Source organism: Rhineura floridana, chromosome 10, assembly GCF_030035675.1.
Source record: "Rhineura floridana isolate rRhiFlo1 chromosome 10, rRhiFlo1.hap2, whole genome shotgun sequence".
NCBI classification, from domain to species: Eukaryota; Metazoa; Chordata; class Lepidosauria; order Squamata; family Rhineuridae; genus Rhineura; species Rhineura floridana.
The window spans coordinates 79,484,363-79,504,306 of record NC_084489.1 but is presented as its reverse complement, the minus strand read 5'-3'; the positions used below and the strand labels follow the sequence as shown (position 1 = coordinate 79,504,306).

The window sequence follows — 19,944 nt, the reverse complement described above, 5'->3', positions numbered from 1 at the left end:
CTGGCCAGCTTCCTTCTCCACTTCCCTCCTCCTCATGCGAGGTCTAAAGGGGGGAGGCTTGGCCACCTGTTGGGGAGGGAGGAGAAGAGGATGCTTGGTGATCTGTAAGGCAGGGAGGAGGCTTTGCAACCTGTAGAGGGGCAGTAGGAGGCTTGGCCAGGTCTAAGGGGAGAAGGAGTCTGGCAAGCCCTGGGGGTGGTGGGGTGGTGGTGGGGGTGCAGTTGGCATTCCTGGGTTTTGGTGTTGGGCTGGTGCTAGGGATGTGCTAGAATTACGCCCAATTCAGATTTGGTACTGAATTTCCCATTAATTCACTTATTAGCTATTGTTGTGGATCGGATTTTTATGTAGTGATTTTATGCAGCTATTTTTGGAAACTTTTTTTTAAAAAACTAAAATATTAATGTCAATATTTTATTTATATTGCCTTCAATTTATCAATATTTCCTTTAATTTATCAATATTTCCTTTAAAAATATCAATATTAATTTCAATATTTTTTCTGAGGGGAAAAAACAGATTGGTAAAAGGAGTGGCTTGTGGACAAAAAACGAACTAAAATCAGTAGCAGCCTGTTAGGTCGATGGACTGCTTTCAAACTGGCACCAGCCAATAGATCCCATCCCTAGTTGGTGTGCAAAGCACACAGGGGCAGGAGCCCCTAGTACATTATAAATGTATATTGGGTTGTATACTATACAATTATATAACTGTCAGGGCTTCCCCCAAAGAATCCTGGGGAACTGTAGTTTAGTAAGGTTATACGGGAGATTTTTAGATCCCCTTACACAAATGTGGAGAACCTTTAGCCCTCCAGATGTTGCTGAACTACAACTTCCACCATCCTTGGTCTCTGATCATGCTTGCTGGAGCTGATAGGAAGTGTAGTTCAGCAACATCTGGAGGGCCAAAGGTTCCCTACACCTACAAATACAGAACTACAGTTCCCAAGGAACAGGAAATATTAATATTAATAATATTAATGTTGAAGTATAACAAAATCACAAAAGAAAACATAGTACATACTCCAGAATTGTTTGTCTTTATTTAAAGACATTAACGCTAACTTGAAATCTAAACTACTGATCTCCAAATTATTGATGGCAGCCCACCAAATGACTGCAACAATGGAAACTGCTAGAAGATATGGATCTATCTGCATGGTTCAAAAATATATGTAATTTGGCTTTATTGGACAAAAATACTCATAATCTTCATTTCTTACAAGATGGGGCTAAACCGGATGCATATGTTGCCATTTGGTGGTCATTTATTGATTATGTGACTTATTATTTGTATGACCGGCTCCCACCAGTGGCTAGATCTATTTGGTTTTCTTAATTTTTTTTGTCGTTTTTGCTAACCAATTCACAAGTCATGAGTTAAAATATACAATTTATATTTCATGTTATTCTACATCACTTTATCACGACTATTGATTTAATCTGTGTGCTACTGGTTAAATTTCTGTAATATTGTAAAATTAAGCTATTTTGTATCCTCACTTGAGCCCATCGTTTGGTGGTTGTTTCCGTTTATCTTTTTTATTGTTTCATAATAAATAAAAGTTAAAAAATAATAATGTTAAAGTCTAAAGTATAGATATATCACTAAAGATACAATGCACTTTGCGATAGTGCTGAAACTCTGATAATGCTTTGCTTTGCTCTTAATGATGAACACAGATTCTCCTGAAGTTCTGAAAAAGCATTATCTATACTGATCCTCTACCTGTGGATTCCTTTAAAAAATGGTTTCATAAAAATTCAAAATGATGGCAGCATTTCACAATGAGGTCAAAAGAATAAAAACACTGGAAACTGCCTTACACCAAGTCCATGCATTGTTCCATCTAGCTAAATATTGTCTACACCAGGGGTTCTCAAACTTTCTACTACCCTTGGGGCTCAATTGAGAGGACTGAAAATAACTGAGATCTGCCAGTCACAAAAAGGTAGTACGGGGTAGTGGTGGAGTCAATCACAAAATGGTGGGAGATAGGGGTCGAGTTTGGCATAATCAGCTGGCAATTATGGACATCATTCTCTATTGATATTTAATCCCTTTTTGGAAAATGCTAAATTGTTTGCAACAGTGATTTCCTTGTAGGAGTTCCATAGTTCAGCTTTCCTCTAGTTAACTACAAAAATTGGCTTTGGAGGTTTTATGACTCAGCCTCCCCATTTTAGGTTAGAAACACACTCACTGTTCTACGTACAGAGTAAGACCACACTCATCCATGATCTAATCGTGGATGAAGGTGCCAATTTGGTGTGCATTACTGAGACCTGGGTAAGTGAGCTGGGAGAAGTTGACCTGACCCAGATTTCCCACCTGGATACTCGGTGCAACACCAGCATAGGCTGCAGGGATGGGGGGGAGGAGTTGCTGTGGTCTACAGAACTGCAGGGGTAGTGGACAGATTAAGATGGTCTGCCCCCAGAGACTAATGGAATCCACTGGATTCTTGAATGCCCTGGGAGAGTTCCCAGCAGACAGAGCACGTGACCCTGTTGAAGCCTTTGTTACACTGTAGAACAGTGAGGCACGTTGGGCTCTTGACATGGTTGCCCTCGAGCACCATCTCCGGCCATTGTGGAGCCCGGTGTGCACCTTGGTACACCAGTGACCTAAGGGTAATGAAACAGACTGGACGACGGCTAGAGCGCAAGTGGCGAAAGATGTGCTGCGAGACTGATTGGGCACGAGTAAACATCATAACCGTGCCTACTGTGTGGTGGTGAGGGAGGCGAAGAAGGCCCACTTCTCTGCCTCCATTGCATCCTCAAGTAGCCATCCAGTGGAGCTTTTACATATTGTCAGGGGTCTGTTGACATCAACTCCAGGAAATGGAGTTTTAGACCCTTTGGAGGCCCACTGTGAATTGTTTGCAAGGCACTTTCAGGGTAAAGTTGCTCACCTCCGTAGCAGTCTTGATGCCCCATCCACATCTACTGTAGTTCCCAGTGAGGTGTCCAGTGCAATATCTGCTGCAATTTCTTGGGAACAGTTTCAGTTGATGCGGCCTAATGATGTAGACAAGGAGCTTGCAATGATGCGGGAGGTAACATGTCCTCTCAACCCTTGCTCTTCTTCGCTTATTAAAGCTTGCCGAGGGGTTTGACCGAGTGGATCCAGGATGTGGTCAAAGCATCATTGCGGTAGGGAGTGCTTCCAGCCGCCCTGAAAGAGACAGTTATCTAACTGCTCCTGAAAAAGCCCACCCTGGACCCATTAGTTTGTGACAATTACCGACCGGTCGCAAATACCCCCTTCTTAGGGAAAGTGATTGAGAGGGTTGTGGTGCAGCAATTGCAAGTTATCTTGGATGAAACAGATTATCTTCATTCCATTCTGGGTTCAGGCCCGGTTATGGAACTGAATCAGCCTTGGTCACCCTGATGGATGACCTTTATCAGGAGAAGAACAGGGGGAGTGCAACCCTGTTACTCTTACTTGATCTCTCAGCGGCTTTTGATATCATTGACCATGGTATCCTTCTGGGAGGACTTGGTGAGATGGGTATTGGAGGCACTGTTTTACAGTGGTTCCGATCCTATATCCAAGGTTGTTTTCAGAGAATAGCATTGGGTGACTGTTTTTCAGCCCCCTGGCAATTATGTTGTGGGGTGCCGCAGGGTACCATCTTGTCCCCCATGCTGTTCAACATCTATATGAGGCGGTCATCAGGTGATTTGAGGCGAGGTGACAATACCCAGCTCTATTTCTCTGTAACATATGAATCAGAAGAGGCAGTGAAAGCCCTGGACCACTGCCTGGACTCAGTGGTGGGCTGGATGAGGGCCAATAAACTGAGTCTGAATCCTAGCAAGACAGAGACGCTGTGGGTTGGTTGTTCCTGAATTCAGATAATTGGTCAGTTGCCTGCTTTGGAGGGGTTGTACCCCCTCTGAAAGAGCAGGTCCGTAGTCTAGGGATGCTCCTAGATCCATCATTGTGCTAGAGGCCCAGGTGATGTCAGTGGCTAGGAGTGCCTTTTACCAGCTTTGGCTGGTAAGACAGCTGCGGCAGTTCTGGACCAGGATAGTCTGACCACTGTTGTCCTTGCACTGGTAACCTCCAGGCTGGATTACTGTAATATGCTCTATGTGGGGCTGCCCTTGAGGTTGGTCCGGAAGCTGCAGGTGGTGCAAAATGCAGTGGCGAGACTGTTTACTGGGGCAGGGTATCGCCAACATGTCACCCCGCTGCTGAAAGAATTGCACGGGCTGCCCATTTGCTACTGGGCCAAGTTCAAGGTTCTAGTTTTGGTGTATAAAGCCCTATACTGCTTGGGACCAGGATACCTGAAGGACTGTCATATCCCTTATATACCCAGTCAATCACAGCACTCTGCAGGTGAGGGCCTCCTGCAGATACCATCTTATCAGGAGGTCTGTTCTGCACAGCGTAGGAAATGGACTTTTAGTGTGGTGGCACCCACCCTGTGGAATTCCCTCCCCTTAAATATTAGACAGGCACCATCTCTGTTATCTTTCTGGCACCTATTGAAGACCTTATCCCAATCTGAGTCTGTTGAAATTGTTTTTTAATATGTTTTTAAACCTTTCTTTAAAAAGATTTTTAACCTTTTTTTAAAAAAAAGCTTTTTGAAACTTTAAAAAAAATGTTTTTAAAGATGTTTTGTTTTAATGTATTTTAAAGTCTGTTTTAATGATGTTTTAAAGTGTTTTTGGTGCTTCTGTTTGCTGCCCTGGGCTCCTGCTGGGAGGAAGGGTGGGATATAAATCAAATAATAAATAAAATTAATACGTCTCCACCTCTCTGTTCTGAAAACAGGGACACATTATCCTAATCAAATCCTACCCCTTTTTATTGTAAAATCTGGTGGGAGCAGCTTGAGCATGTTATTTTTTTTTAAATTCAGCTTCAAAGAGATATTGCAACTGATTGGAAGATCCACCCATTCCCCTTCCAGGTGTGGCTAATGGAAACGCTTTGATCTGGCAACTAATGTGTTTACAGCCTTAGGCAGAATTTGCTGATCCAGCATCTCCAAGTGGTGAAGGCCTTTTATTTTATATATGTGCACGGCTCTCAAAGTATTTTTTTACTCATCTCATGTAATTTCTTTCCCCTTCATCATTTCATACTTAACTTGTTCTCCGTCCACAAATTGCCACTTTCTTTCATCCTTATTCTCTGCTCTTTTTGCATTCCCTTTTTCCTGTTACAACATCTTTCTTCTCTTGTCCCATTCCTTTCTATTCCCAGTATATTATTTTTAAACAATATTAACCTTTTTTCTCTTTTGCCAATTTCCTTCAACACTTTCTCAGGCGCTTTCCCCTCAAAAGGAGGGAGACCTCCGCCTGAACTTCACTGCCTCTTGGCCACCTTTACTCAGGCACATGGGGAGCTGCTGGTACTGACATTTATCCATCCAAAAGGCATAGCTAGGGGTTGAGGCAGGCAGCGTGTCCCACTGGTAGTCCCTGGCCTACTGTTTGACTACACTGACTGGCAGCAGCTCTGCAGGTTTCTGACTGGGGACATTCTCAGCCCTATCTGGAGATGCCGGGGATTGAACCCGGGACCTTCTACACGCAAGGCAGAAGCTCTACCACTGAGCTATGGCCCTTCCCCTAGGAGAGACCCCCGCCTAGAATCCTGGAGAGCTGCTGCCAGTCAGTACTGAGTTAGGTGGACCAATGGTCTGCTTCAGTGTAAGACAGCTTCCTGTGTTCCTATGCAATGCAATTCTTGTTGGTTTTAAGCACGCTTCCATGCTGTCCCCTTTGATAGGGAGATGCCCCCTCTAGCTAGAATTGGAGGACACCTCTATGCTTGTTTACCATGATGTAACTTCCTAAAGGATGGGGTTATTTACCTTCTCTGCCTCTTTCCTTTCCTAAGGGATATTGATCCTTTTTGCATATTCTCCATTAAGCTTGAGGGAGTGAGAAGCACACACATGCTTCTTTTCCAAGATGATCCTTACTATGGACTAAGACTTCTGCTTTTCTATCTAAGCTAGAGCTTATTCCTGAACATATGAAAGGTCGTGAGTAAACATTCTTTATACTTTTTACCTAAGAAGACTGTCTGCGTTGTTTATTTCACTTAACTAGTGTTCATGAGGCAGGACTGGTTATTCTCACTTCTGCTGTTGCGTATATACTTGCTAAGAAATAGGACTACAAACTGTTCCTATTTCATTTAAACCAAACAATTCTAGGCATGTCCATTTGATCAAAAGGATAAGCGTTCACAGGACAACAACTTTAGCCAATATGCTCTGCAGAATTTCAAAACAATTCCTGTGATCATAGGGGCTGAAACAAAATACGCTGGTAAGATCAGTGAAATCATTCTCAGAAGACTCAAGTTGTTGTGTCTGGATTCAGAGCCTAAATCAGACATTAGGATCTCCACATTAATTCTTTCCCTTAGCAGGGTAGGCCTGGGAGTGGCGAGTTCAGTATTTTCTGCACACAAAAGGAACAACTGCACTTATTGGATTACTTTAAATGATATGCTATCAATCTTCATGTCAAGGTGCAGACAGATTAGTGCCATGTGAGGTGATGAAATTTCTGCCTATGGTATATCACTGCACAAACCAATGCAGTTATCATCTCGCCAGATAACATTCTGGCACAGGACACCTTTTGAGATAAATGCAAGATTAAACGGAAAGGGACTTACCATGAAGTGTCCTTCTGGTCAGTGGGTCGTGGAGCATACAGGAATGGGTTAACTCCTCCTGCAGGCAAGGTCAAACTGAAACAAAGTGTCAGTTGGCGGTCATCCGTAAGGGGGAGGTAACCACCCTCTAACTGCCAGTCATGATAAAGCTGACCCGGTGAGGCTGACCACCTGTAAATCTTTTAAAAACTACGCAACATGCAAAACATAGACAGTAAAAGAACATGGAACATTAGCAGACAGTGCAGGAGGTTGTCATGGGATGCCTTCTCTGCACTATCCAGGTTTCCGCGCAAACGCGAATCGCCTGTGGACCTCTGAGAGGAGATCCGTTCCACCCCTGGCCTAGCCACCCCTGCAGGGTGGGGCTGTATGCTCCACTCCCCACTGACCAGAAGGACACTTCACGGTAAGTCCAACTTTCCATTCTCGGTCAGTGGGTTGTGGAGCATACAGGAATGGGATGTACCGAAGCAGTGAACCCCACATCCCTAGGGCTAGGCCACTACTCTCTGAAGGACCCTCCTGCCGAAAGCTGCATCAGCGGAGGCGAACTTATCCACCTTATAATGCCTTATGAAGGTGGATGGCTGTGCCCATGTAGCTGCCTTACAGATCTCCTCCAGGGAAGCCTCCCTGTGGAGCGCAGCCGTGGCAGCTGCTCCCCAGACTGAGTGAGCAGTGATGTCACTGGGAGGAGACCTGTTGGTCGCCTGATAGGCCATGGCCACACACTCCCTTACCCATCTGCTGATCGTGGAACGTGACACCTTCCGTCCCTGTGCCCCCTTTTTGAAGGAAACAAAGAGGGACTCCATTCTCCGGACGGATTCAGTCCTGTCTAGATACATCCTGAGGATCCGCTTGACATCTAGTTTCTGCCATTCCTTTTCTCTGGGAAGAACAGGGTGTGGACAGAAGTTGGGCAAGAAAATCTCCTGCCCTCTGTGAAACACAGAATTCACCTTAGGTAAAAAGGTGGGATCTGGGCGAAGCACCACTTTGTGTGAAACGTGCAAAGCTCCTCCCGGGCTGATAGAGCTCCGATCTCTCCTACCCGTTGGGCAGACATCACAGACACCAAGAACACCGTCTGAAGGGTGAGCAGCTTGATAGACGAAGTACGAGCTGGTTCAAATGGTGGAGAGCAGAGAGCTCTAAGGACCAATGGCAGGTCCCAAGAGGGAAACCTATGCAGAGTGGGGGGAGAAAGTGCCGACGCTCCCCTCAAAAAATGTTTTACTCTGGGGTGAGATGATAAAGGGCCACCCCCTGGTGGGGAGAACACGGTACTGAGCGCCACTGTCTGGCGTTTCAGCGTGCTAGCGGCCAACCCCTGATCCAGACCCTCTTGTAAGAAATCTAGGATAATCCCAAGGTGGCATTCACTATGCAATAGTTGCTTACGTCTGCACCACCGATTGAAAGCCCTCCACGTGGTCTCATAGATTCTCTGCATGGAGGGCCTGCATGAGGCCAGAATGGTGCCTATCACTGCCTCTGAGAGACCTTCCCTCTTTAGAGCTTGCTGCTCAATCTCCACGTGTGGAGTTGAAACCAGTCTGGATCAGGGTGGAGCAGGGGTCCCTGAGAGAAAAGGTCCTGTCTCCGAGGGAGCCTCCAAGGGGGTTCGGAGCTGAGGTCCACCAGATCGGAGAATCATGGTCGTCTGGGCCAGTAGAGAGCTATCACCACTGCCTGCGCTCGGAGAGCCCTGAGCCGGCGCAAGAACCTGGTCAGAAGCAGTAGGGGGGGAAGGCATATAGTAGACCCCGGGGCCAGGGTGTAGAGAGGGCGTCTGCCTCCTGAGCCCCGGACTCCAGGTAGCATGATATGTAGCTGTTGACCTGTGTATTCGCCTTGGAAACAAAGATCTTCGCATGGCGTCCCTCATCTCTGAGTCAACTGCCGAAAAACTTCCCTGTGGAGAGTCCACTCGCTCTGCTGTACCTGCTCCCTGCTGAGCCAATCTGCTTGGGTGTTCACTGTTCCCTTTAGGTGAACTGCTGTAATGGATGCCAGGTGTATTTACGCCCACCTGAAGACGAGACTGGTTTCCCTCTCCAGGGAGCCCGACTTCGTTCCCCCCGATGGTTCAAATGAGCCATCGTGGAAACGTTGTCGGTGCGTATCAAAATGTGGACTTGTTGTAGAACAGGAAGGAAATGTAGGAGTGCCAGCCTGACTGCCCAGAGCTCCAACCAATTGACAGAGTGTACCCTTTCCTGTGCCAGCCACGTACCCTGTGCAAACTGAGTCCGACACGTCGCCCCCCATCCCGAGAGACTGGGTCCGTGGTGACAACAGTGACCGAAGGAGTCCTGAGGGGCAGACCTTTCTGGAGGTTGGGTAGATGGCACCACCAGAGAAGGGACTCCCTCACGTCTTTGGGGACAAGTATTAATCCCTTCCACCGACAAGCAATCTAGTCCTGGAAGGGCAGGAGAAGCCACTGTAACGCTCTGGAGTGAAACCTCCCCCAGGGTACTGAGTCCATCACTGCTACCATTGAGCCCTGGAGCTTGGCCAGGTCGATCAGCCGGACCTGCCTGCTGGTGAGGCAGGTGAGCAGTTGACACTGGAGCTTGGAGATCCTGTCTTCTGACAGGAACAACTTGGCCTGCTCCGTGTCTATTACCACCCCTAGATGTTGAAGCCTCTGTGTTGGCAATAGGTGGCTTTTGGACGAGTTGATAACGAAACCGTGGTTTTCCAAGCAGCGAATGGTGCTTTCCACCCCCCACCTCACCCTCCGATGGGAGGGGGCCTGGATGAGAAGATCATCTAGATAGGGGTACACGTGTACCCCCTGAGTGCGAAGGTGCCCCACCACTGCTGCCAGTAGTTTTGTGAAAACTCTGGGAGCGGACGAAAGGCCAAACGGCAGAGCCTTGTATTGAAACTGCTGTTCTCCGTGGGCAAATCTCAGGAAGCGGCGATGTTGGGGCAGAATCAGAACATGCAGATATGCTTCCGTGAGGTCTATTGAGGCGAGGAAGTCCCCGGGTTGAATTGCCTCCGCAATGGACCAGAGTGTCTCCATTTTGAATTTCCTGGGCCGGATGAACCGGTTCAGGAATTTTAGGTCTAAAATGGCCCTGACATCGCCATTGCATTTGGGCACCGTAAAAAAGACAGAAAAGACCCCTGACCCACACTGATTCGTTGGCACCTGTTCTATAGCGCCTATGTTGATGAGGTGAGCTATGGCATCTAGGGTTCTCTGTCTCTTTTCGGGGTCTCACGCCATGGAGGCTGCCGACCACCTGTCCGCGGGAATGCAGGAGAAGTCCAGGGAGTATCCCTTTTTTACTGTGTCCAACACCCACTGGTCGGTAGTGGATGCTGCCCATGTCTTCCAGAAGAACTGTAGCCTGCCTCCGATTGGTAAGCCCTTGGCGTCTGGATTGAGCCGGCTTGGGGTTGGGCTTAGGTTGGCGGTGCCTACCGAATCTACTTCCCATGGAAGAGTTCCTGTGTTGCTGTCGGGCAGCGCCCTAGGAAGCACTCCATGAACCCCTGTTCTGTCTGGTGTTCCCATAAGCGGAAGAGGAGGCTTTTGGACGAAAGGACTCTCCTGGCTTCTTACGGAACTGCTTGCCCTCATTCTTTTTCTTAGTCATGGGCAAAGCCTTCTTCTTATCCCTTGTCTCAACTAGGTGGTGATCCAAGGGCTTCCGGAAAAGATGTCCTCCTGAATAAGGAAGAGCAGACAGGCTGGCTTTGGAATGGTGATCCACCTCCCACTGCTCAAGCCAAATGTTTCTTCTGACAACCACCGCATGCCATAGAGTACTGAATACTGTAAACTGTCCATGGAGGAATCAGCCAAGAATTCCGCAGTCCTGGCCAGCTTATTAAGTCCCTCCCGGACATGCCTGGCGTTAGAAGAGACCTCTTCCAAGAGCGCTCTGACCCATTTAACTGCAGCACGAGCCAGAAAGGAGTTAGCCGCTGACGCCCTCATGGCCAGAGCTGCTGCTTCATGAGCATGGCGGAGCGCTGCATCATTATGTCTATTGCTGGGGTTAGACAGTGAATCCCCTTCCCTGGGGATAGCCGTTTTGGAGCCTAGAGCTGATATAGGCTCGTCTATGGCTGGCACTTTCAGGCTGTCCATAATCGCAGGAGGAAGATTGTAGAGTTTTTTAGACAAAATGTGAGCCTTCTTCGGTTTGGCTGGCTGTTCCCATTCCTCCTTGACAATGTCCTGGAATAGCTTAGGGAAGGGAATGCCGGTAAATGTCTGTCCTGACCTAGGGAAAACATCAGAAGAGCCCTGCTGCCCTTCATCCCCCACCTCTTAGTTGGGAGGGGCTTCTTTAGGCAACTCCAATTGCAGGCATGCCATGGCCTTGCTAACCAGCACCAAATATGTATCGGGCGAGTAAAGTCTCTTGTGCACCGAGGGAGGAGAAGGAGCTTCATCTCCGGATAACTCCCCCTCCTCCCTTTCCAACTCTTCTGAACCGGAAGCTAGAGGTCCTTCGGCTTCTAGGGAATCTGGGCTAAGGCCCCTCCCTCTGTGGGAACCCCTAGATCAAGCATAGTGCCATTTACCGGAACCCATAGATCTGTGGTTGCCCTTGCGTTTGGTCCTGCTGTTCATAGCCGCTGGGCTAGACCCAGAACTAGAAGAGGAGGACCATGAGTCTGAGCTCGAGGAAGAAGGAGGAGAGCACCTGTGGCCATGTCTGGGTCGCTTTTTTCTATGACAGCGAACCAGACATTTGGCCAGTGAGGTCCCCACCTCCCTCATCATGGTTTTACTGATCCATCTCATCATGTAGGTGGAGGACCCTTCCTCAGCTTCCTGACACGTAGTCCTCTCGTGGCAAGCGCCCCCTACTGGACACTTGGGCACCAGATGAGATGGCGTACCTCCAGTGGCAGTGGGAGGTATCATGGTTTCTGCCACTGAAGCCAGAGTATCGAGAGGAGTGTCAAGCTGTTGCTCCCCCTCACTAAAGGACAGGACCTCCTCCTCCAAGGAGGAGTGATAATCAGATGGTCTAGCCATTGCAGGCTCTCTGCTCCTTATTTATGATCAATATTAATTTTTAATTTTGGGGGGGGGCTACCCGAATGCCCCCGGCTAATCCGTGAGGCGCTGAGGTGATCAGGTAGTCGGAAAAAACACGAAAGCCGTTGTTAACGTTCCTGCTGGGCTGCTGAAGGCGGGAAAAAAGAGCAGGAAAAGAGAGTGGGAAAATTAAGCAGGGAGACTCCCGTACAACGCGCATCTAGCGTTAAGGCAAGTCTTTGGCAGCGGAGATACTCCCCCCGGGTGGATTGTGGTCCCGTGCCGTCGGGGAGGGGTTAGGGAATTTGGAGTGATACCCGACTACCTCCCTCTAGATCTCGGGGGTGGAATAGGCTGGTGGGGGTGCGTGTTTGCGGCCCGGAAGCAGCAGGGGGCTCTCCAAGTCAGGCAAGGCCTGTACTATCCCCCACTCCCCTTGGAAAGGGATCGAAAGTACTCACCAGCGCCGTGAGGCGACGGAAGGACCTGGGAGCTCTCCCGCTACTTCCCACCTCTGCGCGCGAATGTCTGCTGCCCTGAGACCAAAGAGGGGCCTGGGACGGTTCCCGGCTACCTCCAGCCTCTGAGAGAAGGCGAAGGGCTGGCATGTGTGATCCGCCACCGCCCGAAGCAAAGGAGGGGCCTGGGACGGTTCCCGGCTACCTCTGGCCTCTGAGGGAAGGCGAAGGGCTGGCGCGTGCAATCCGCCACCGCTGCCCTGAGGCAAAGGAGGGGCCTGGGACGGCTCCTGGCTACCTCCAGCCTCCGAGTGTGTCGTCCACCGCTTCCGCTGTCCCTCTCTGTTTGGATGACGACGGAGGGGCTTGGGACAGATCCCAGCTACCTCCTTCTCCTCTAAGAAGCAGTGGAGAGCCTCAAGGACTCTCAGTGAACTTCCTCCTCAAATTAAGAGAAGGAAAAAACTTTTCTCCTCCCCCCCATCTGACTAAGCACTAACGGTCGGGGTAAGTAATAGAGAAAAAAATTTAGAAGAAGAAAAAAGAACTCTTTAGAACAACACTTTGTCACCCCCGCAGCCCTGAAGGACACAGGAGCATACAGGATGACTCTGTTAACTTGCTAGACGCAGAGTCAAGACTGGCAGTTAGAGGGTGGTTCCCTCCCCCTTACGGATGACCGCTGACACTTTGTTTCAGTTTGACCCTGCCTGCAGGAGGAGTTAACCCATTCCTGTATGCTCCACGACCCACTGACCGAGAATGGGCTGTTACCGTGTTCTAGCATACTCTGCATCTGGCTGGGATGTAGAGAAATTAAACCCCTGACTTAACTTTTCCTTGCATGTTATATTTCCATCCTGTGTGACAGAAAAATTGCAGGTAAGCACAAAATTCAAAAAGTGGCAACTTTTTGATACAAAGGGAGAATTGAGAGCACACTTATGAGTGCACTCTCAATTTTTCATTTTTTGCCACAGCTTGAATTATTCTGTGCCTGATGTCATATACAACTAGAGGCTCTTCCTAAATACCTGTACAACTTTCAGAGAATGCTGAAGACGCACCTCTTTACCCTGGCCTTCGACACCTGATGTGTATGTTTTTAGGACCCACCCTATTTTCTGTGATGTTGCTTAGGTTGTTTTAAACTGTTTTGATTATTTGTTTTAAAATAGTTATAACCCACCCTGGGACCTATAATATAATAATAACAACAATAACAACAACAATAATAATACATATAGCTAAGTTCAAAGTTCTGGTTTTGGTATACAAAGCCCTATACAGCTTGGGACCAGGATATCTGAAAGATTGTCTTACCCCTTATATACCCAGTCTATCACTGCGCTGTGCAGGTGAGGGCCTCCTGCAGATACCATCTTATCAGGAGGTCCATTCCACACAACATAGGAAATGGACCTTTAGTATAGTGGCACCTACCCTTTGGAATTTTCTCCCCTTAAATATTAGACAGGTGCATTCTTTGTTATCTTTTCGGCGCCTACTGAAGACTTTCCGCTTTCAACCAGCCTTTTAAGTTGAGACCTTTATCCCTGTCTGCATCTGTGTTAGAATTACTTTTTAAGATTTTTTAAAGCTTTTTTAAAAAAGTTTTCAAAGATGTTTTGTTTTAACAGGTTTTTAAAAATGTTTTGTTTTAACGTATTTTAAAGTCTGTTTTTATGATGTTTTAGAGTGTTTTTAGTGTTTTGTTTGCCACCCTGGGCTCCTACTGGGAGAAAGGGCAGGATATAAATTTAGTAAGTAAATAAATAAATAAATGAAAGTAATACTGAACAGCATTGCTTTGTTTTCCCACTTTCCTTCTGTGATGTCTATCATCTTTTCATGCCACTGCTACTGAAAATGTTGTTTATGAAGAATATGTCTAGAGTTATTGCTTCTGTGACACAGCCTTGTGCTGCAAAGTCTGATGCATGCAGGAGAATACTGGCTCCCTCCACTCCCCTGCCTTCTTCCACTATGTTTTAGCTGGTGAAGACCACAATCAAAAACAGCCCATCAATCCTATGGGACAAAAGGGACCCCACGATTTTCTAGCTAGCTAGTTTAAAACTCATTTTTGTTTAGCGACCAGGACATTTCTCATATCTTTGCTGCTGAGGCACGAACTACCCATATCTACCCATTGCCACCCTGGGCTCTTGCTGGGAGGAAGGGCAGGATATACATCAAATAATAAATAAATCTACCCTGTGGTTTGAGGGAGATATCTCATACCGGGGACAAAGGGCTACCAGAAGAAGCCAAGTTAAGTTAAAAAGAAACTGAGTAGGTTGACTGTCACTCACCCCCATCCTCTCACTCCATTTTTAAAAAATCATTTGAGATTTTGTCCTGTTGAATAATGTTTAAAGTATAAAAAAAGGTATCCAAGATGAATTTCCTTTTCATGCTTGCTATACGTCCAGTGTGGGACACGCTGCTGAACTGCAGTTCTCATCAAACCCAGCAAGTAGGGCCAATGACCATGGGAGTTATAGATCAGCAACATCTGGAGGGTCAAAGGTTCTCCACACCTGCTATATACATTGTCCAAGTTTCATTGTCAGCTGATGGAATAACACATAAACATTGCAAAAACCATGGTGTTGAGCAAGCTAAATGCATTGTCAATCATGATGTCAGGGGTTTTGTCTTTGTTTTCTTATTTAACAATAAGCACGGGGTCCCCAGTTTTCATTGGGACAGTAGCATATGGGAGGGAAGATTTTGCCCATCCCTTTCCATCCACGATCACCATGAAAATCACCCTCTGAAATCAATGATGGGGGGAGGTCACTGGGAGCCTTTTACCTATTGATAATTGCAGCATCAAGGTGGGGGTAGGGAGTGGGATTTTGCTGAGATCTGGTACTGCATTCCTGAACACACACAAACACACATACACAGGCAACGATGAATTTAGCATAGCATCTAGTTAAGCCTTAAGTTTAAAGCTGTGCAGAAACACCACCACTATCCCATATGTATACTTTTAGTTCTACACACAAGGGCAAATTCTAGGTTTGACAGCAGATTTTGAGATTTCTGTGCCATATCTAAGCAACTCCAACTGATGGTTAAGTCTGGAGTAGGAATGGGGAGAAATTAAATTTTGTTTGCATTTCAAATGCACTTCTTGAACCAATATGCAAACTGAAACATAGCCATCCTTCAAAATTCACTTTTCTCCAAATTTAACGCTGAGGTTACGCTGAGTGCATATAAAAGGGGAAAGTGTGCATAGAGATGTATATATTAATGAAAATAGCACACACAAATGCATTATATTAGGGTTTATACATCAAAACTGCATAACAAAAATGTGTTTATTAGGGGAAATTCACAGTAAAATGCTTACAAAATTTCACAAGGATTTCTTTTTTAAAAAATCACAAATTGCTGTAGAAATGTGAAGAACTGAATTTAATATTAGAAAAATGAAAAATGGAGAGAACTGAAATGCACAGACTCATCCACCCCTAGACTGGAGGAACCACAGAACTGTGGGTTATAACCACCGTTTTCAAAATTATTACCAAGGTGAACATATTACAAGCAGGACTAGGGAGAGTGGTATGCATCAATAAGTATTGCAATATATCTTCACTAGAAGGTACAAGCGCATAAAGTTATTCTCTCATCATGTGACACCTAATTTTCCGCTTAGCCTCTGAAAGTACAAGATTAAATCACTGACAGTCCAATCTTATGCAGAAAATTATATTTTCATCTGCAGATGAGAAGGGAAAATTGAATATCACTGAGAGAAAGAAAATTCCAAACCATTTAAAGTGCTGCAATGTAGGTGCACTTAACTATTTTTTCTTCTCAGACAATCAGACTCTACACTCTTAAAGCACATTGTGTTTAGTGTTTCATGGTGAAAGGTGTGAGTCAGCTCTACAGAATTTAAAACGATGTCTGCTTACTAAATCAAAAGACTTTGCAAAATGTTTGGAGCCAGAAAGACACGTTCCTGGCATTCTTCTTGTAGCTGTCCAAAAGGATAAAAGATCATAAGAGAGCAAAGCAACCAAATCTAAAAATACCACTCTCCAAGTACACACAGGCTAGTTCAGATGTAATTACAAACTTCTTCCCCTGCCCCTTCTGCACAAGGCAGGGAAATGAGAAACTTCTAGTTTGCTCCTGGTTTGTGTGAATCATTGTTTGCCGCATATAGACATAATGACAAAATATGATTTGCCAAGCATCCAGTTCAGAAATTGCAGCTACAGGAGGGAGAGCACCGCTCCAAGTCTTGTGGCTGCTCAGGTATGCAAACCATGGTTTAGCATTCCATCTGAATTCACCAACAGTGAACTAAATGCCACTATCTCCTCATGCTATGTTATAATTTGTCGCATCTTTATCCTTCCTGTTCTCTTAGGAATTCAAAGTGGAATACTATCAGGAAGTGCTTCATCTGTATGCAGCTGCCCCATGTGGTGAGCACTGAATTGCAGCAGCAACCTTTGAAGAACCTTCCAGGCTGATTCCACTCACTCAGTCTATCCATTGGGCAGGGAGGAGTATAAAGGACTTCCAGTTCCAGATGTCCCTTGCTTGAGCACAAGGAGATCTTCCTGAGCTCTGGCATGTACATTGGTCTCCTCCCTTGCCTCCCAGTTTGTTCCTTTGCCTTCCTTGCTCTTCACTTCTGGCCACTGACCTGCCTCATGGTTCCTGGTTGCTAACTCACCTCAGACTGCCGCCCATACCCTAACCCTGATATAAATGGGGGAGGGCTACCACATATTTTCCATACAACAACTCAGTGAGGTAGGCCAGTCTGAGAGATAGTATTCAGCTCAAGGTAACTTAGTAAGCTTGATGGCTATGGGGATTTGAGCCTAGGTCTCCTCAATCCAACTACAACATTGTACAGCATACTGGTGGCTTCTCTCAGCTTCTCAGGCATAGCAGTTGGCATTTTTAGGGAACATCTCTGGAATGCCATTGGCCCTTATTTGTGCCTCTTTTCTAAGGAAAAGGCTACAGCAGGGGTAGGGGCCTGGCCCAGTAAGAGTCACATCTGTTGGGCGGCCCACTTATTGCTCTGGCTCTGCCTGCTACTGATATGCAGTCCCCAGGAGGTTGCCCACAAGGGAATATGGCCCTTGGGCTGAAAAGGGGTTTCCCACCCCTGAGCTATAGTTACTAACAAAGTACAGTTTGCTAGTAGAAGGACCCCATTTCAAGCTACTTAATTTAAGAGATAAGTGCAAGGAAAGACGGTTGCTTGAGACCCAATCAGAGAAAGCAATTCTAGGTTAGAGAGATCAATGTTCACATGGTAAGCAGCAGATTAACAGACAAGAATTGTTCTCCTGATCACCTTGGTGAGGAGGATAAATGCAAAAGCCTCTCCTTGTTTGCCGCCTCTCCAGTGATAGTGGGAGGCTCTCTGATAAAGATTTTCCTCATTCTGGTAGAACAAAAGAGCTTATAAAATCAAAGGAGCAGGCTTGATTTAGATGAGAAGATAACAGAGGATCTCCTAGCAGATGCACCATAAGCACATGCTCACCAATTCAATGAATCTGGACAAAGCAACAGCAAGGAAATTACAAAAAGTCCAGTAAGGTCAAAGACCAGTCACACCATCAAAATTAAATGTGATGGAGATGGCAAATCGAATGGCCTAGTGTGGGACTTCTTTCTGCCACTTCAAGGAAATCATAGCTTATCTTCTTGTGTAGGAGCATAAGAAGCTCCTTACACTGTCAGACCATTGGTCCATCTAGTTCAGTATTGACTACACTGACTGGCAAGCAGCCAGGATTTCAGACTAAAGACATTCCCAACCCTACCTGGAGATGTCAGGAACGGAACCTGGGAACTTCTGCATGCAAAGCACATATTCGACCACTGAGCTACAGCCTTGTCCCTCATCTAAATTCTTCAAGCATGCTGGCAGTATACAAAGGGCTCTGATCTTTAGTATGCAGGCTGAAAGTGCCCCTTGGGACCTCAGTACCTACACAGTTTAGGAAATCTGTGATTAACGGATGTATGTCCCTGCCTGCACGTTAAAGTCATCAAGAGGAACCCTTCTCCAAGTGCCTCCTCAGTTTGAAGTTTTGATAGTGGACATGAAAGAAGGACCTTCTGATCCCACACTAGCTATGGAATGCTCTCCTTGGGGAAGCTCACCTGGTGCCCACATTGTTGTCCTTCTGGCATCAGGCTAAGACTTTTTTTTTTATTCTCCCAGGCCTTTTAAGATCATTTTCATCTGTGTGGTATGGCTGTTGGTTTTTGTCCCTGTAATTTTTTGTTGCATTTTTATTGTGTTCGTCTCTTATGTTTCAGTCTTAAGCTTGGTTGATTTTTTTTCAAGTTTTATTGCGGGTTGTTTACATTACTAATGTCCCATATGAGCCCATCAATGTGCCTGGTGGAAATGGTCAGAAAGGTGTGCTATGCTCCAAGCAAGGGGCCTGCTCCTTTAAGGCCTTCCACTCCTCAAGGAAGGGGTGGTGCCTGTTGGGAGTGATCTGACCCTGGAGGCACAAAAGCTCAGTTCACTCTTAAGTCTTTATTGGAGGAACAAGTTGCCCAAGTTGGAACTTGCCGTGCCCCATCGGCTTATTTGTGAAGATCAAAACAAAATAAAGCAGTGCCAATGATGTTGTGACACTTGCTGTTAAGTTTAGGATAAATTTCAGAAAACAAACATAGCTAGGACTACCTGTGTCTTGCAGCTACAACAGGTTCTAGCTCATCTGTCTTAGATTTTGCAAAGGCAGTTACTGGCTATATTGAAGTGGAGGTGGGAGCCATTCAGAACCTGAGATGGTGCTAGCTTAGAAAATAAGTAAGTTATGGTTTCCTTGACATTTGAGGTGAGTGAGACAGGGCAGGGGGAGATTGCATGCAAACAAGCACAAAGTATCCAGATATGGAAACTGAACTGCAATGCAGACACTTTCTGGAGCTTATTCTAGGCAAAGGAAGGTTTTCTTTCCTTTTTGCCCAAGCATTTTAGGGTTGGTTTTTTTAATGTTGTCCTATTGTGCTCATTTCGTTTTGGAGGTTTTATTTGCCTCCTGTTTTGTATTTTGAGATCCATATTTGTTAGTTGTAAATTGTGTTTGATATGTTGCGTGGATTACTTCTGTTCACAGTGTTGTACACTACCTGGGAATATTTGATGAAGGGTGATTCAGAAATATTTTAAATTTAAAAATAATAATTCTACAAAACGCTGCACCTGATCTTTCATCTTATTTCACCACCACCCTCCAAAGAGGTATCTTCTTTTTTCCTTAGCAGGAGTGAGTCACAACTCACAAGCCACTAGCAAGAATCACAAGGCAGTGGGATAAAGCCTCTGTGGCTGAGTGGAGTATGCAAGAAGTCCCAGGTTTAATCCCAGGGATCTCCAGTAGGTAAGGCCAGAGAAGACCCCTGCCTGAAACCCTGGAGAGCCACTGCCAGCCTGTGTATACGATATTCAGGTGAAGAGGCCAGAACTGGACAAAAGTACATCACATATCTGAACCCTGTAAAACACGTCCCTGAATCCTGAAAAGACAGATAGACGCAGCACCAGTTTTCACTAGCAGACACAGAAATGTCTTGGGAATCTTACCTTTCGCGACGCATGTTTCTCAGCACTGTCCACATCTCCATCCAGGAATGGCATAGCAAATGAGCTGAGATCCTAGGAGAAATGAGAAGGAAAATTATAGTCTTTCACTGGAGCTTTTAATGGGCACTAGGTTCTAAACGTAATACATAATATACATAATATATTAAACATGCATAAGGAAGCCCCAA

At 46.1% G+C, this 19,944-nt stretch overlaps 1 protein-coding gene across 4 annotated transcripts in view; it reads right to left on the bottom strand.

Annotated features, from left to right (window-relative positions):
• Window positions 1–19,944, bottom strand: part of PRKAG2 (protein kinase AMP-activated non-catalytic subunit gamma 2) — a 343,500-nt gene that overhangs the window by 226,811 nt on the left and 96,745 nt on the right. For all 4 annotated transcript variants that reach the window (XR_009758152.1, XM_061586927.1, XM_061586930.1 and 1 more), the window contains exon 2: window positions 19,757–19,828. Coding sequence is in view for 3 of the 4 variants with exons in the window: in XM_061586927.1 (XP_061442911.1) it covers window positions 19,757–19,828 (72 nt within the window). In the remaining variant the exon portion in view is untranslated. The remainder of the gene's footprint in view (window positions 1–19,756; window positions 19,829–19,944) is intronic.